Source organism: Bombus fervidus, chromosome 3 (genome assembly GCF_041682495.2).
Source record: "Bombus fervidus isolate BK054 chromosome 3, iyBomFerv1, whole genome shotgun sequence".
Taxonomy (NCBI): Eukaryota; Metazoa; Arthropoda; class Insecta; order Hymenoptera; family Apidae; genus Bombus; species Bombus fervidus.
Genome location: NC_091519.1, coordinates 9,490,642 through 9,509,995, shown reverse-complemented (window position 1 = coordinate 9,509,995; position 19,354 = coordinate 9,490,642). Strand labels below are relative to the sequence as shown.

Genomic DNA, 19,354 nt, shown 5'->3' with positions numbered 1-19,354 from the left:
TAAAATTGCTATAGATAATCAACTATTATTTTAAGCCCTATTTTTTGTCCATTTTTTGTTATACTAAATAAGCGGGAGAATTTTAACGTTAAATTGTAATCGAAAATGAACAAAATTTAGAAATCACTTCTTTTAAAAATAGTTGATAAGTTCAAATTTTGTGCAGGCCGAGAGCATAATTATTAAGACAAATATTCATATATCCTCAATATTTTAGTACTATGATGAGCAATATATTATAATATAGCAATATAATTTTAAAGAAAATTTTTGAGAAAATGAAAACACGTACATTCAGCTCCAAAATCAAGTGAAAAGATAATTTTGTTGACACGAGGATGCATTGACAATAATTTTCTTAGTAAATAGAGGATGTATAAGGATGTATAAAGAAGACGTGTTTTTAGAATTTGTAAATTCCATTAGGAACTAGAAGGATTTTCGAAATTTTTAATTGCACAAAAAAGAAAAAGAAGAAGCTTAAAGGAATTTTCGTGTTACCCGAGAGAGGAGATTTTTAGAATTTTAAGTACATGCAAGGCAAGAGAATTAACAAATTTTCAAATTATATCTGCCAACTGCAACAACAAACAAACAAACAAAATTTTCCAAATTTTCTCTCGCTGTGTGAGTAGTAAGAGTGAGTAAGAAGTAACTTGTTAGATGACTAATACGAATTATACTGGAGCAGAAATTAAGGGATGACGTTTTTGTAATGACATCCATAAACATAGAGATCGAATGAGATCACTGATGGATGTCTCTTTTATCGAATAAACCTTGCTAGAAATAGCGATCGAACGTCAGTAGTATATGTATGTACTGGCATCGATCAATGCGAAGGAGCTTCATAATTCGAGTCTCTGGCTAATTAGTTTTTAATTGCATCGGTTCGTAAGATCGAACGTTATAAACAAACTATGCTATAAACACTGCCTGAGAAATAAGGGCGATATCTATGAAGATATCAGATTTATAGGAAAATCGCTTCTTATTTGTTTTTCTTTTCTACTTTCTTTTTCTTTTCGAAAGGAAAAGTTCAATTATTTTAAGTAAATTAAATATTGATTAGTCTTCAACGTAATAACTACTGTTATTAAAATATTCTTTTAGTGTTTTCACGATTTAATATACAATACTTATTCGATATTTCTCGATGGAAAAATTGTACAAAGATTGTATCTAGATAAAAAACAATGTCATTTAATCTTATTTCACTTGTAATTTTTACTCGATTAAACAAAATTGTAAGGATCGTTTTACCTGAATAAATAGACTTGTAAAAGTAAAAATCTAACAACGAAATTTTCCAATCTAATGAAAAATAAAAATTACAAGATTATACAGATTGAAGTAAAGAAGTTCGAACAAAACATAACTCTATGCTTCATAGAGAAATAATGAGAATTAACAAATGAAAATAAATCGATACTAATATGATGTAAAATTAAGTTCTATGTACAATTTCTAAATAAAAAACTTCTATAGGCGAGAATAATCGGTGAATTTGTACAAAGATCAATAGTAATACGCGACAAACTTGTTGGAAATATTAACCGGCCTTAAACTAAATTCTTACCTAACTATTTCCTCCTAGCTGGCGATTCGCGGAAGTTAAAATAATCCGTTTGACGGATAAAACCAGATTAAACATGTGAAATGCCATCAGAGAATGAATTTCTTTTTTTAGACTATTAAGGACTAACGTTGTGTTAACGCCAAATTCCATTCGCAATTATTTTTCCAGTCATTTACATTATCGAATTCTGTATTCTTTAATTATTTCAATTATTTTGAATCGCGTTGCTGATAGCTCAGAAATTAACGGGACTTTTGTGAGAGAGAAGTCAAACGATTCGACTATAAGGAGGTACAGTTCAAGGAACGTCAAACTGGTATCGTGGGTTATACGCGATCATTATAATTTATACATTTTATATTTTACGTGATACAAGTTGTATAAAACACGAATTGAAATGAAATAATCTACGATCAAATAATACAATTTTTTAATCCAAATTGTCGTCTTCATAATATCAATTAAGAATTAAAAAACAGAGTAAAAAGTATAAAATTCTAGTACGGCTAATAAAGCGTAATTCTTCCTTTTAACGTAAACGCTTTATCTTACCATTATTTAAAAGATAATTGTTAAACGTTTGTAATAGTTTATTAAAGATAAAAATATTGGAACTTTGCATAGTCCCCTAATAATTGGAAAATCGTATGCTTTCTTGGCAGAAGAAACGATATTGTTCAGTGTCCTAAACGACAGTAGGAACCTTTAAACGTACTAACTCCAAAAAGATATGTGGCAGTTTTAAGAGGGCAAATAGTGGCAACAGACTCTCATAACCAATAAGTATAGCGCAATTTCCAATTAATTTTGAAACGACGTCTAAATATATAATAAACCTATACGTGGTATTATGACCGTAGTAACTTAGTATAAGTTCTGTGGTTCTATTACAGTACGCGTCTAGCTAAATTAATTTGTAGTCACTCTATGCTTTGCTACTTCAGCCTATGAAATTTAGATCTAAATACTTCCGAGTGTATACGTGTCCACAGGTCTATGCAATAAATGGTAATGAAAAATGCTAAAAAAATACGTTTTTTCATAGACATAAAGATATAAAGATAGTTGTATAAACTACTTATACAGTGTAGGTGTAAACGCGTTTACCATTAAAATATAATCGGTAAACAAAGAAATTTAAATGTGTAAAAACATTCGTAAAATTGTCAAACGCTCCATAAAGCGCTTAAACAATTGCAGTCACTTTACGAACTACGTACATATACATATTCTATCGTACTGACATAAGTGATAGCACATCGACTATGTGTAAAGTAAGGCGTACAAAATTCGGCCGATAGTCGACGTATGTATTCTCTATACCTCCACGTGACTTGAAGGTTACATAAACGACCTATTTACATAAAGTATTAGCTACCAAATATAGCATTCAAACATCAAAATAAGAATCAATTACAAACCAGTATCCCACATAAGTGTATAAAGCTACGCTGCCTCAACTTCACTGTGATCAATAATTGAACGATGCGTGAATTCGAACGATGATACATGGAAGCATTAATAGGATCGTGCGTCACGAAATCGTAGCCACGATTCATTCACGAAACCGTGCAAATCCGCTTGCGTCCGTCCGGTTTAAACTTAAACAACTTAAACTTAGGCATAGCTGATCACTGTTTACAGTTTACACTCACCAGTCTTATTAAACACGCGAGAAAGTCACGCCATTTACTCGAAATTTCGATCGGAACAATTTCTCGCGTCTTTCGTACATACAAGGACGAAAACGTGTGTGGCAATTATTCGCCAACGCAACGCGGAAATTCAACCGGAGACACCACGTGAGGACGTCGACTTTATCGTCTGACACTTTATCTACTTTCCGACGAACAATTCGAAAAAATACCATTTTACCAATATATGCAAAATTTTATTTTATACCGAATGACTAATATTTACTCACGTATGTCTATATGTATTTCCTTTACACTGTTTTATACATATATACTATACTTTTCGTATCGATACGTAATTTATATCGAATATATTTACTCACATCGCACACTATTTTACACACATCGTATTTAACTTTTTAAATCGACGAACGTAATGCATACCGAGCAATTAATATTTTTTCACGATTATATTCGTTACAGTACTTATAACGATTTCACGTAACGATTTCAGTTCTCGTTCAAAATGAAATAATACGAGACAGAATATAAAAGAAGAGAAAAGAAGAGAATTAATTAACATACAAAAAGAAGAGAAAATGATCACTTGTTAATACCTGATACGGGAGCAGCGAGAAACGCTTGATTGGTGGCGACGAGTAACGAAACCAGCACAAACAAGGACCACGCGAGGACGATCATCCTGGATCGTGGTGATCACTGAGAAGTACCGATAATGGCTCGATCAGTTTGTCAAACTCTGGACCGCCCCGAGCTTCCACTACGGTTATGTTTTCGCGCACTTGACCGGTATGCACGCGCGTATGTGCCCGTAATTATTCGGTTGGTTCGCCAACGGTTGATGTTTCTCTCTTTTTTATGTATACGTTTCCATAAATATATACAATATATATATATCTGTACGTGTGTGTATATATATGTATATATATTTATATATCGGTATCTGTGTATTTGTAGTATATATATGTGCGCGTACGTATGTCAGAAGTCTTAATTCAGTGTCGTTAGCTCTCGAACACGTTTCTCTCGATGAACCGGGCCGTCGCGCTCAGACTCGGCTTTGCCGACTTCTCCGACCAGTTAGCCAGCAGTGAACTGCTCGTGTTCCTGCCTTGGGCATCGTAATATACATAAAGTCGCCAGATAAGCCGCGGCTGACACCCCACCACGAGCCGCCCCGTCGTGGGACGACCCGTCTCGCTCGCTCGCTCACTCCCGATGGAACAGCTTGAAGTCCTCTTCTCCTCGAAGCGACCCCGCACCGCACCGCACGGTGGGACAAATCGTAGATATTTTCCAAAAAAAAAAAAAAAAAAAAAAAAAATGGAATATATATGTAGTAATAAAAATAAATAAAAAATCGTAAATATTTCCGGAGATGAGTGAAAATACGGTGTACTTTTCTTTTTTATCGATATAACTGTACGAAGAGTAAAGAAGAAAAAACAGCTTTATTGAAAAGATTAAGTTTTAATATTTTAGTCCACTAGAAAAAGAACAACATTCGATGGATTTAACCGTATTTCTTATGAAATGAAGTTTATACTCATGCTTAGACATTACGAGAAAGAATGATTAATAGAATATTAATTATTTTGTAGAAACTGCACTCTGTGTTTTGCTCCAATATAGAGCGAACTTTTCCTGTTATTAACCAATACACCAAATTTTTATGCAAACGTTCTGTGCATTATAATTATTGTGCATTTAATAGTTTGAATTGCCACAAAATGGAAAATCACAAAAAATAGGCTTCCCTCGATGTACAAATACTTTTTATAACGACAGTATATTTGGTTGTTAAGAAATTGTTAACGTAACAAAAACCCCAAATTTAATGATTCTAATTATGTTTTTCAGCATCTCCAAAAAAGTCTTGCTTTTTGTTGATTTCAAAAAATGTGCGAAATTGTCTAGAAAGTAGTTTTTCCCCATATAATTGCTAAATATCCACGTTCAGTTGCTATCCTGAAAAGAATTAACAAAATTGTGTACGCATATATGTAAATATTCAGAACCCAAGATTAGCAAGTAGCGAGCAAACTATCGATGATTAGTAACAATTTATTACAATATTAAATCTAGATAAAGCAGGAAATAAAGTTTTTAGAAACGTCAGGAAATACGGATCTCGCTAAATGGACAGAAAAAGCACAAATGAAGATTTTTTTTAGTTTCCTCGAGATAATTCACAATTTGTTCATGAGAACATTCGGTAAATCGCTATAACGAGTTGGAACAATAGCCTGTAGGCATATTCCCAGTAGTTCGTGCCTTAGAGTTACATAAATACATTTACTCGTAGATTATTAAATGCTTTAGTTAATCAGATCATTGGGTTGTTTCTTACTCAGTCCCCTTGGGACAAATGTAAAATATAAGTTGTTTGCTAGTAGATCTAAGCGGTCTTCTAATTCCTTTTTGTCGGGATAAATGTACAACATAAGTTGTTTGTTAGTAGATTTAGACGGTTTTCTAATTCCTTTGTGTATCTCACAGCAAAAACCGTTATTGTACTATCGACTGATTCTATTCTAAGATCCTAGTTTTTAATATACCAGAGAGCATTAACCAACGTAAGGAGGATTATTGATTGTAAAGCTCCTATTTTTTTAATGTTGCTCATGCTTACTGTACGCCGGAGTTCGATTCCGTAGATCCAGATAGTTTTAATGATGGTCTTGTATAACAAAAGTTAATTCTTTGAGTTCAGTTTTATGTTCCTTCTCGTTAAATAGTTCATGTTTCTTCTTTTCATTTTAGTCTTCTCTATTTTCTTCTGGGTGTGGTGTTTCCACGTTAATTTCCTATCTACGTAGATGCCTAGATATTTTACAACTGCAGCTTGTTACTCAGAGATACAGTACGAGATATTTGCTCCTTTAATGCAAAGGTAATGCGTCTGGAGTTTTCCTCGTTTAGTTTTATTTTCCGTTTTAAGAACCAAGTTTGCAAAGTTACTAGGGATTGCTGCAGAAACTGAGAGGCAGTGTTAACGTTATCGTGCATATAAAGTGCCATATAGAGTACAGATCCTAGGACACTATCTTATGGAACACCAGCATTTATCGAGATCCATATCCAATCAACAGATTGGAGTAACTGTCCCGAAATTTGGCTATGAATTTTCTATTTGATATGTAAGATTTAGTGAGATAGTAATATGAAGCTGGAAAATTGATTGCTATTTTAAACGGTAATGCTTTCTCGATATCTAGGAATATGGCTGAACAGTATAACTTTTTTTCAAAACATGTAATGATGGTATCAACAATTCTATACGCTTATTAGATTATAGGATGTTTATTACGAAATCTAAACTGATGATTAGATAATAAGCTTTCTAGACGAGATGATTGATTTCAGTTTACTTAGTACTATTCTCATTAGTATTTTCTATATAATTAGTAGCAACGAGATTGGCCTATATGAGGTCGTTAAATGCAAATCTTGCTTGGGCTTTTGCAAATATTTTGATCGCAGTACTACATTGAAGATACTTGTAATCAGCCTTATAGAGGGCTTATCTAGACGGATGTTCTTTCATAATTTTTCCAGTCATCAGCTGAAGGACAAGTGTTTTATGTTTATTTTTTATTGATTTATTTATTATGTTTATTCTTTTGTTTTATACTTATGCTTTTGTTGTATGTTTGATATAATTCTTTTTGCTTCTTTAAACGTAGCACTTTTATTGGGCTTATATTTACAATAACATTTATATTTGCTTTTATTGGACCTGAGTTTCGTAAGGTGTGATCTAGCATTGTGTTGAATTGTTCCATTTATCGTTCTGGAAAATTCATTTGTTCGTTATTTATGTTTATAAGGATTTTTAAGTTTTTAGCAGATAGTTTTCGTATGAGTGTTGGCGCCAGTTACTTATGTATATAATTTTGTAATAGCTTCATTATCAAATTGAGAGATTATCTTCGTAGTGGGAGACCTGTGACTATTCGAGTATGACACACACATATATATATTATATATATGAGCGACTTTTATCACAGCTGAGGAGATAGTTTCTGGTGCAATTATTTCCTAATGCTGCAATGTAGCTAGCAGGGTGATTATCATGACAGTTAAAAGATTTAACATTATCAATGTAATGTCTTATTGAACGATCAGTGGTAAACATTTCACATTATCAGCATGACCCTTTTATTGCACAATCAGCGATCGGATGATTTTTGGCACACTTAACGCAAGGCGGTATTTTATTACAATAATTTTTAGTGTGGCCGAAAAACTAACATCTGGTGCATTAATCTAGCTGCTACAAAAAAACTATCGTATTTACTAGCCTGATCAATTGTAAATATTTTTCTTCTTTCCTTATGACTCGAGTTCGTCCACAAAAAGTTGGAGTTGTCTTTTTCGTTACGTATTGAATCATATTATTTATAATCGTTTATTTAGCGAATTTTATAGTTTAACTGTTCAAAGAAACTATAGAAAAGTTAGTTTCTTTCTGATCCCGATGACTTTTAGATATTTACTTAGATAGACTTTTAGATTGTGGAAACCAATTTATTTTTATTCCAGCATAATTAAGAAAATGTTCACAAAAAAATGATCGATGTTATCATACGTCTGAATTTTGTTTATTTTTACGTCCTTATCAGCGTACGTGTTAGTCCGGTTGCTGACCACTTATCTTTCGTTTAAGATGTATACATGTAAACGGAAGTTGGGCTATCTTAAGGCTCTTTGCACAACTGTATGTGCGGGATTGTAAAAAGTGCTGTGAACAATTAAAAACGAATAAATCGATAACATTTTTATATTTATTTTATTATATACATTTTTAATTGAATTACATATAACAGACATTTCTTACAGTTTTGCATATATAGTTGCGTAAGGAGCTTTTCTTACACAATTATAAATAGAAATAAAGTTTGTTCTATTAATCAAATGTTACTACATGTTATAAATACCAGAAAACAGGTTTTCTATTCAATTCGTTATTTAAATGAATGCGTCCAACATGTCATCCCCTCCTTAATATATTTCCTCTACTTTTCTTCGTCCCACTCACTTCTGTCTGTCATGCACAATTTCTGTCTCTCATGTACTCTCTTGCTCTTTCAAACTTTTTATATCTTGCAATTTATAATCGTGTATGTGCTATCGTTACAAGCTAGAGAATTCTTTACTGCTCAGACTCTACAGTCAAGTAGAAGTTTTAAAGTCTTTCAGATACTACAGATGTGATTGTACTGTCTTCATTTGTTTGGTGCTTTTTGGATAATAATACGTATTTACATTAGGTTCTTTGATAGCTTATATTTGATCGAAGTAAAGAAAATCGAGATTTCCGAATATTACAGATATAATTTTATTGTTTTAGTACTTTTAAAGCTTTGTGTGAGGCTAACGATGACGATCGGTGAAATCTTTGATTACTTATATTCATCCCAGACAAAAAACTTTGAGAGTTTACGTTCCAATGAGCCTCGATCTATAACTTTCAATTTACTGGTGTTTTGGTCGTTGATAATTGTGGCAAGCTGTCTCCTCCAATGTTTCAGCTGGTCCTGGTCATACTTGATTCAGGTAGAAGAATTTGACATTTTTAGATATCACAAATGTTTTACCATTTTTGAATGTTTGGATTGAAAAGTTGCAAAATTTACAGATTCTAGAAGCGTGGCCTCGCATTTTCGGTTCTTTGGATATCGATGATGATGTTGACGAAGAGTATTAACACCAAAGTTCTTCACCATAAACTCAAACCTGACTCGTTGTCAGGTATCAGTTTGTGAAATTCTTGTAAGCATGATTTTATTTCGTTCAATGATCAATTCAATAACAATGTCAGTGGACATTAGATTTTTGAAAAAATATTCATGTCGTATTCGTCATTTAATATTCGCATAAGAGTTTGCAATTAACCGTGAGGTCATGCGTTTTAGTTTCCATACTTTAGTTTAAATGATTCATGTGCACATTAAATTAGAAATTGAGCGCACATGACACATGAGAAAACGTTTTACACTTGAAAATTATTCATGTTTTTATATAATTGTAATTTTATAAGATTCTAATGTGTACATAAATACTATAGTTGATTATAATTAAAGCGATGTAATGAAAATGTTAAGCATTTGAGTCGATCCGTGGTAACGAGCTATGCAAATGTAATGCGTTAAATATCTCAAAACATGTAATAGATATTAATACAAATTTTGAATATACAATGAGAAATAACATTTGGAATACACCCATCAATATTATACAATATAGATACGCAATAAACACGAATATAGCGAATAAAATAACTTGTCTATAATGGTGTACACGGAATCCTATAGCGCGAAGAAACCAGACGAAGAAAGTGGTGCAATGTAGCGAGTGTAAGAATTGGGCACATGAAAAATGTACCTATCAAGATGTTTTTTTATATTTCTCACAATTGCGATTCTGGATGATCGGTTACAAATTTTACTTTTGTTCTACTTATTATTATAATTTAAATCAATAAATATCTTAATTTGATAAAATTAAACGTGTGTTACTATCGACCCCATGCAGTATTACAGCCGATCCGGAGACAAGAGCTTTCTTGTAACACTTGCTCTGCTCATTTACTTCCTCATTTTTATCAATAATCTGATAACCCTGTTTTATTACTTGACATACAGTGAAACTCTTGTGACTCGATAATATCAGATAAATAAATACCATTTTCGAATATTAATTATTATTGTAAACATAATATTTTCAGCGTGATCGTATTCGAAAGTCAAAATATGACTATCGCTCCCGGTCTACTTGATTACGTAATCGATAAAAAAGTTTTTATAAGCTTTAACCGTCCTTTCACAGATTCTTAACTTAACTTAAGATAAATTAAATTTGTAATAAGTCAAAATATCACGTATTCGAATAACATCGTGTTTCCTACGATCGACGTACTATAAAACGATAGTATTTATCAAGGAAATATTTGCCGGACACGAGGTATAACTTTTTTGCGGTAAAATTATACCGTACATAATATTACAATTAAATACTAGAAGCATCGATTACATATCTTGCTCCTTCCCCTTGAATGAATATATGTTACTAGGAAATTAAAAATTACTTCTACCGTACAGGAAAACAATCGACGAGCGAGTCACATCAGCGAAGAAACAGAGGAGAGGAAAAAAAGGGGAAAATACGTCCCGAATGTATCACGAGGTATCTCAAATTCGAAGAACGTACCTGCAATAAGTGTAAATTATTACTGGAATTTAAAAAGATTATTAATATTTATCCAAATTAAATTATTACTCGAGATAAAAAGGAAGAAAACAAGTAAATAAAGTTATTCTATATTTATAATGGTTCAGAGAGTAAACAAAATTTATTTTTAATTTATTTTTAATTACTTCATATTATATCCTGTATCATTATATCAATCTTATATTACACAGAATGAAAGATAAAAATGAAGCTTATCGTAATGCAGTTAGTCGTATTTATGAATTAAGCATTTCCTCATTTATATTTTCCTGTTTGATAAGCTCGTAGCTGTAAGCATGCAGGACGATGAAGAAATACAATTTTGTTCAGAACGACATGTATCGTAACGCCGTATATGGTGAGCCATTGACTAATCCTTTATCGTATCTAATTCCGAATGATTTTAAAACTAGTTTATATTTTTTTATATCGTACGATGTTAAAGTCATTCAATAGTCGACCGTTTAAAAACGAACAGGTACAATTTTCGACTGCTATTTCGCAGTATGATGTTACGTAAAATGTCTCGAATCCTTGACATTCAACGCGGAATGTTTTAAACAAATAGTTGACGCGTTTATTAAGCGAGCGCCGAATAGACATTTGACAATCTTTAGATAAGAAGCAAGACGTTAAACGGAGGAAAATAATTTTTTCTACGCGCATGCATGTGTCGGGTTAAATGTATTAGTATACAAAATACGAAAGTGAGTGACGTATAATCTGCCAAGAATTACGCGACTGAATGATTCAATATATCTAATGTTTGGATGGCTGTGAACACCATGTGCAGCTTGTTTATCGTTCTAGTCTGTAAATATGCAGCCGCAAGCTACCGAGCCATTATCATAATACCACAGCAATATCTTCAAAGCTTCCTACTTTCGACGCAATAATAACGACGAATGCTCCGACGAAAGCTCTCCCATCGAGGAAGAAGAAACAGTTCTCTTTAAACGATCTTGAATAACATCAAGCCACTCGTTATTCTTCTTTTACCACAATTATACGAAATACCCTCTTATAGAGATTTTTCGTTGCGGATGCATATATTAACATTCATAAGTATCCGAACACTTTGGTCAATTTATAATAATGTGATTCTGTCAAAGATGTTTGGATTAATAGTAAATTAATAATTAGAAATAGTACATTTTGCATTTTTGCGGTGTCAACAGATCAATAAATTATTTAAATTTATAATAATCTTTAATAAGTTATTTAAATTTATAAAAATGATCGTAATAATGTACATTATTATATATACTAGTTATATATATATACTATCTTATACATGTATATACTATGGTGTATGGTACATATATTTAAATATCATTACTTGCATAAGTGTCAGAAACCTTTCTATTATTTTAAGAAAGGCTAATCAATCTGACTTATAACTTATAAATTAATGAGTTTGAAGATAAAAAGTTTGACAAGGAGAAAAGTTATTCTAAAATTATTCAAGATTTGGCAATTACAAATGCCAAATTTATTGCTTGTTGGCTTCTAAAAAACAACTTAGCACTGTTGAAATATTCTCTATCATATAATTATACGATATTATTATATAATATAGTTACGAGTATAATAATGATAATAAGATCATTGCGAGATCTGCGAGTTTGCAGATTTTTTCATTTATCCATAACTTTACGATTAAAATACATCATGCCGAAACTGGACAAATTTTCGGTATACTTTCGAACGGTAGTGCAAGGTGTAAGTTGTGTAAGTACTCGAACTGCCGGAAGACATATCTAAACGATGAGAAAGAGATTTGTGACGTGTCTAGGTGCCAGTCGATTATTAGGCCAGACCAGTATCGTGCCAAATCCACTGAATAAATATAGAAGCCACGGGATAAATGTCGCGTGTCATACAAGATATATATGTTTTGAATTTCGAAAATCACGTTTCTAAAGGTATATACACGCTCATTTTTACCATTTACAATTATATCGCTGAAAGGGCGGTTAAATCTAACTGTCACCGCACGTCGAGCAGCGAACAAGTTGTATTACCGTAATCTCATCACTGGGACGCAGATTATATCCGCGTTTCTGTTAATTCCACGTTAAATAATTTTCGTTGAACACGCGGACTTCCAGGATCTAATCTTCTCTGTGCAGCGTGTTTCGTCGTGTTCGCTTGTCTTCTTTGTTTCTTCGATAACGCGCAACAATCGAGCCCCTCAACAATCTCAACATCCAATCTGATTAAACTGGGGTTAACTTCGTTTTTTCTTAACTTCTTAATTTCATCGCATTAAGTACGCTTACTGTTTACATAAGTAGGTACATCAACGTTTTACATAAGTACGTTAATGTTCAATTCTCGAGAAACGAATGATGCTACGAATCTATTTACTTATTGCAACAAGATGATGCAAATATGTAATAGGAAATTGTAAAATAAATTTAAAAGATAATGTTTGAAACATTACTTCCCCTGTACGTTTCAATTTATGAAGTGAATTGATGTCCAAATGACTTAATTGTGATGGTTATCGATTCCATCGATCGTTTAATATTAGCCTGGAGGCGATTCAGACAGGTATTAACTTACAAGCGTATTTATGTTGTATCGCATGATTTGACCTATTATTCGTACATTGGAGGATCAATAGTCGCGACGTAGACCTTTTAAAAACTAGTATTATGCAAATTTAATTTTCTACAGCTTTATAGCACTTATATGATATTATTTTTTACCGGTTAACGACTGATTAGATTTTTCTTTGAATGTCTATGTAAAAAGAACCAGTAAACGCAAATGCTAATCAATGTCTAATTTTCTTAGAATAATCCGGTAATGAAAGATTGTTCGTCTAAATAAGAAGGTTCGATAATTTTCTTATTACGTAAACGACGATACGTCGCAAGCAATGAAAAAGAATTGCAAATTCTTTAAATCCACTCGTAACTAACTACGTATCGTCTCAGTCAATTTAGCTCACTGTCCGCTTGATAATATTTGTTTAACGCGCTCTATCGATCGTATACTCGGTGCATATACAAAAATCAAGGTGCATCGTCTCTTTCAGATTCATCCGGCTTGATTCGTAAATTCGAAGAAACGGGTCGTCGTGTCAATGGATCTTTCACCTCGCATCATCGAACGAATCTGTTCTTCTTCGTCCCTTTCTCTCCCTTCCTTCTTATCGAATCCCGAGGTTCTTTCATAATTTTGCCTTTACTAGGTATTACACGAGTGTCACGCGTTGAGGCTAACTTATGTGATACTTGACACACTGCTACCAGCGATAACGAGCCACCTGGAACGAGACTAACGAGCATCTCACATTTCGTATGATGTATTCTGCCGTTACTGACATAGTACGCGATACATCCACGCTAGAGATGAGTCATTACACACCTTGTGTATTGTCCATCCTCGCCATGGGGGCTTCCTTCCATGAAGAAATCGTCGAACCGCCTCCAATTATTGAACTTTGATTAGGTCTCGATTATTCGTCCCGGACACGTCTGGTGTAACGTAACCGGTTGTGATAATGAGTCAAGAGAATTGCGTCATAAATTGTAATTGATTTTGTAGTTACTGACATTCTAAACTGGACATATTGTCGCTAATACTACATTATCGAGAAGCATTTTATTGCTAAGGAATTAAATGGTATATCGACCGTATATCGCTTATGGTTATTGGTCAACGTGAAACTGATAATAAAATAATGATAATTGGAGAAAAATTAAAATAAAACAGGTTTTTAAAATACTCACAGTTATACGTTTATTCTGCTTTACTATGCAAAGGATTAAATCCTCTACGTCTCTCTTATTTTAATCGAAACTAAAAATATATGGAAATTTTTAGAATATTTTATATGGTTCGTGGATGTTTGTGTATTCATAGAAAATTGGAAATCCTTGAAATCCACAGAATGTATAATACCTACTTAGTATAATATTTGGCGAATAGAAGAATTCTTTGCTTAGGTATCACGTTTTCAGTTATTTATAAAAATTATGTATGCACTTTCAATCAGTTTTTAATGATAATGATCCAATATAAATCACGGGTGTTTTGAAAATTAAAGACGTTATACGTAAATATTCAAAGGACCATGGAGAAATTAACGTACACGCGTACAGATTAACGTAACACAGAGAAAAATACAACATCGATATTAACTTAAAGTTAAAAAATAAAAATGAGATCGTTACTTATATATTTAATAAAATCCTTCGGTTTAACTTATTTTCTCGAATTATCCGAAAATACAATCATCTGCACGATAGTCCTCTATAAAGCGAAGGAATTTGATCATTTGTCCATTATTAATTCTCTCTTTTATTTTAATCCATTCTAAGAAGAAATGGCTGCAGGAAAATTTAAATATAATAAAGACCAACAATGCAAGGACTACATAGTGATGTCAACTGAACATTTCCATTTAAAGTTAAGCAGAAATATCGTATCTATCATTAATCTTGGTCATACTATATTCAGTTACGCTTTTCCTTTTTCTTACACATTCTGCATTTCGAAAATGTACATACGCAGAACATATCACCTTGATAGAAAGATACTGCATACGCATGACATCTCGTTCCTCGACAACCGCTGATTCTCCTCGTCACATTGACTTACACTCGTCGGACAGTACATTTCAATCCCGCTTCAGAACGTTTTCTCATGCTAATTTCGCCGTGGCCCGTTTTCATCTCGCACGACGCTCACGTACACCGTCTAAATCAGTTTGTTTGCGGGACGGCGTGCGAAACATTCTACGCTGATGCACTGTATACGTCCGATCATTAACAATAACTTATGCACCTGTCAGATAAGTTGTTGCACGTTAACAGCATATTTTCTGCAAACGTTAGTTTCCATTCGGTATCAACTCGCAAGTAATAATTTTGAAGCGCCTTAAAAATTCTTGATTAAAAATAGATCATATTAGAATATACGTATAAGAATAAGTTATATTTAGACCTGGGTAGATGTTTATGCAAATTGATATTTCTATGAACAGAACTAAAGACGCAAAGATTTGTTTCAGCTACTAAATATCACGACGGGTACTGTACTTTGCTTGTTTCGTATATATGTCTGCATATTACGCGCATTCTGTGCATTTTTACTTTCACGTTTCTTTTAACGTTTCAATTTGAATTTATACGAGGCACCGAGGGCAAAGGTGAACTAAGCCATATCTTTTCTCGATGCAAGTTTACGTTATTAACTTATTGCAATAAGCTATATTAATCGTGAGGATTAATTAATTAAAAGTGGAGAAACTCGTTCTTTTTTTTAAAACAAAGATAACATAATGAAATCGGTAGTTGCATTGAATAATTTATGCTCACGTTTTTTTAGACATTTTTAATAAATTACTCGATTTGTCGAGTAACTGGGATTCGTCCACTTTTGTTTTCAACGTCTAGCGTGTACGTGTAATCTACTCTTGCTGCTGATATTTTCGAAATAAATGTAGAAGCTCGATAGCTTGAGAAATTAATTAAAAAACAGAGATCTTTCATTTATGTCTAACAGAAGATCGATGAATTAGGTTTTGCACTTGGGGTAATCTAATCTGTACATAGAAAAGAATCGATTTCTTTTTAATTTCTCAAGATACGCGCACAAAGAGAGGAGAGGTTCTATCACTTTCGTATAATGCGATTGATTCCATTCTATCAATGAAGGCATGCCGATGTTTGCCAACCATTTCAACGAGCTTCATTGTCTTTCTTCAATTTTATTATTAGGTTTCATAGCACGCGCAAACGCATAACATATGCGAAATGAAAATAGATTCATTGCGCTTCTGTTACCATGGCCTTCGCTGCATATTTGCTTACAAGGTGCGTCTTAAAAGCATTGTAAACACCGAGTACTCTATCTACCAGTTGATTGCGTATCTCGTTTGGCGCGGAAAGAATCGAACTCGCCGCAGTGCCACTTGCTTCATCCATAGGCCGCTTACTAGAACCAAATCTAAACCATTGTTGACTTACCCCAGTCGCGTAAACACTACAGTAATTGAAGAACACTCGTTAAAACAGATAATTTTCGATTATTTGGAACATTTAAAAACGATGTAAAAATGAGTTTGTTCTTCTTCAAATATTATCACGAAGAAAATACATAATGATGATTCAAATGGTTATTCATTCATACGCAAGACGAAAATCACAAATAACAAAAGTGCGTCGGAGGCTTCGTGTTTGAGAAAATTAAATTTGAAAATTTACGAGGAACAGGTTGCGTGAATTTGACCAATTGTCAGCTGGACAGGAATGGACAACTGATAGGAAATTATTCTATATAAATAAACTGAAAATGAAGAATAAAATTTTGTTGTTTACACTCTCGTTTTGGGGAAAATAAAGTTTAGATATGTTAGCCAAAAATTAGTCCAAGTAGACGTAGATTTTATCGAAAAATGAGACTTCAGATGAAAAGATTTTATTCTACATTTTTTATATATATTCCCATATGTAATATAATTCATCAATTATAGATCTACTCCTGTCTAGCTGAGAATCAAACGAATTTAGGTATACCTCACAAATTTTTAAACTCGATTTTCTCAAAAAACGAAGCCTCCAACGCAGTTTTGTATGTTTCAAATTCTATTAGTCATCGCGTGTACAGTCAGTCACGAAAATATTCTTCAAATTTATTGCAGTTACAGGCTAAAACTCGCGAAAAACTGCAAATTTATAGTGACGTTAACCGATTTCGAAAAAACTTTCAGTATGCATATAAGTGACATAAATGTCCGAAATGTGTTGTTTAAGTTTTTCCAATATTTCTTTTACACATTATCTGGTACTAATCCTTCTGGCTTGTCAAGAAAGCTCAAGTCGTTTGGTCCAATTTTCGAACAGTTATTCTACTTTAAAGAGTGTACAGATATTTTCGTGACTGACTACAGTCAACGCTTATAATAAGAAAGAAAAATTATAAGCCATAGAAAAACACAGTGAACTATTACGCGAACAGTCCAGTTATCCGAACAATTTAATCCTACGATGTATACCTACCGATAAATGAAGTTAAGTTAAAAAAAAAAGAAAAAAAAAAAAAACAGAGAAACTCATTTCATTCTTCCTTAATGTCGTATCTGGAACGATGGCTGAATTAATAATACGCCCCGATCTAACAATAAACCTCGTAACTCGAACGAGTCTCATCGACCTCGTTCGAGGACGGATGAAAAATAATCCGAATAAAAGGAACAAGCAAAATTCGCCATTATCGAAAATTTCACAAAAATTCATTCTGAAAAAGGGAAGAGAGAAGAATTTTTCAGAAAACGTTTTTAAAAGAAGAATCGACGATAGGTATCTGATGAACATGCACGTCGAATTAACGAAGCAGCCCATTGAAACGGTACAACAAAAGTCCGATCGTTCCATGCGGCGCTATATTTACCAGTTACTTGGATGTGTTGAAAAATATAAAGAAGCACGCTGTGCATGGTAATGCCAGGCTGTGATATTAAATTCGATGCAACGATGGCTCACGGTTGTGAGAATTTGTTTACAAATTGATGGTAGCAACTCTTCGATCGTCCGATGATTAGTTTCCGTTGATGGGACCGAGCGAAAGAAAAATTGCATAGTTAACGTCGCTCTATGACCAAGGTAATAATGATTGCTTCAAGCTTTCTGATGAAACCGACGAGTAGCTTAATTTTTTTACGATACGGTGTTTATCATTTGCCTCGTCGTTATAGATAATTAGGGCAAGATATTCAACATATCTTCAGATATCCCATATTGGGACCATTTTTAACACGTATATAATACTTTAATTTTTTTATTGGATATATATTTGCAATAAATGTCTTGTAACTTTTATATAAACTTTTAGATTGGGTTTAAATTTTACCAGTATACACTGCCTATCATAAGGATTAATATATCTACTCGTTACGATTGTTGCAAAAGTTTAATTTTGACTTTGTTTAGTATCTTACATTGTAAGCCACATACGATCACAGAAGAATTAACAGACGAATTAACAGATTTATAATAAGATAATGAAAAAATAAAGGCATTGCAAGGCATTCAATTTAAATTAACGCCATGGAGTGTTCAACTACGTATAATCGGTAATGTAATTATGACAATCTTGTCTCAATATAGTGCTAATGAAATTTTTAAATGTACAAGTTTTCCACAATGAACGTTTAAATACTCTTGCATGCCTGTATATGAAGATGAAAAGACAAAAAATATAATAAAACTATCTTCCTTAGTTTCCATAACTTTTATGTTATTTTGTGGCTAAAAAGTTATATTTTAATGCGAAATACACATTTGAAGAAGTGAGTGATCTCATATATTTGATGATGCTTATAAGTCTTTTGAAGTCACAGTGATTTTTAAGAATTAAATAATGTTTGTGTAATTGTCATGTTGCTTCAATTAAATTAATAGGAATCTACATGTAACTGCTGTTATTAATACGTCTTAAGTATGTAAGAGGATAAGAAAAACACATATTTAATACCAAAATCAAACGCAAACACAGCTTTGATATGGAATTGTTTAGCAACCTATTCAATTTTAATATTGCTCATTTATAAAAGACGAGAAATATGATTTATCATGTTTTTCACCTGTGGTTGTGCTCTCTGTAAGAGAAATGAAATATTAATTTCTTTTTTTTTTGTATCGAACGGTCATCAGATATTACGGTTCATCTTATTTTTCCCTTTCCAAGTTCTGCCGATGTACATAAAAATCTCGTTAGAGTGAAATTAAATCCAGGAATTTCCATCGGCGTATACTTATCAACTACGTTACAAAGAGTTCGTTTCATCGTGTATCTTACTTATAACGTATCATTTCCATTACAAAAAGATATGGTATAGCAAGAAAATCTCGGAATAATCCTATCAATAGTA

The 19,354-nt window shown here is 32.8% G+C and overlaps 1 protein-coding gene and 2 long non-coding RNA genes across 5 annotated transcripts in view; 2 read left to right on the top strand and 1 right to left on the bottom strand.

The window, feature by feature from the left end:
- Nucleotides 1-4,338, bottom strand: part of LOC139985938 (uncharacterized) — a 33,460-nt gene extending 29,122 nt beyond the window's left edge. For 2 of the 3 annotated variants that reach the window (XM_072000842.1, XM_072000843.1), the window contains exon 1: nucleotides 3,831-4,338. In XM_072000842.1, coding sequence (XP_071856943.1) covers nucleotides 3,831-3,915 — 85 coding nt within the window. In that variant the 5' untranslated portion in view covers nucleotides 3,916-4,338. Of the gene's footprint in view, nucleotides 1-3,000; nucleotides 3,125-3,830 lie in introns of those variants that run through there. The other variant, XM_072000844.1, reaches the window with a different exon arrangement.
- LOC139985941 (uncharacterized) lies at nucleotides 3,302-3,958 on the top strand. The gene is made up of 2 exons (XR_011799528.1): nucleotides 3,302-3,503; nucleotides 3,728-3,958. It is a non-coding gene; the product is annotated as an uncharacterized lncRNA (long non-coding RNA).
- Nucleotides 4,339-8,168: 3,830 nt separating the features above from the next.
- LOC139985939 (uncharacterized) lies at nucleotides 8,169-9,204 on the top strand. Its single transcript, XR_011799526.1, has 3 exons — nucleotides 8,169-8,507; nucleotides 8,588-8,793; nucleotides 8,876-9,204. It is a non-coding gene; the product is annotated as an uncharacterized lncRNA (long non-coding RNA).
- The last annotated feature ends 10,150 nt before the right edge of the window (nucleotides 9,205-19,354 follow it).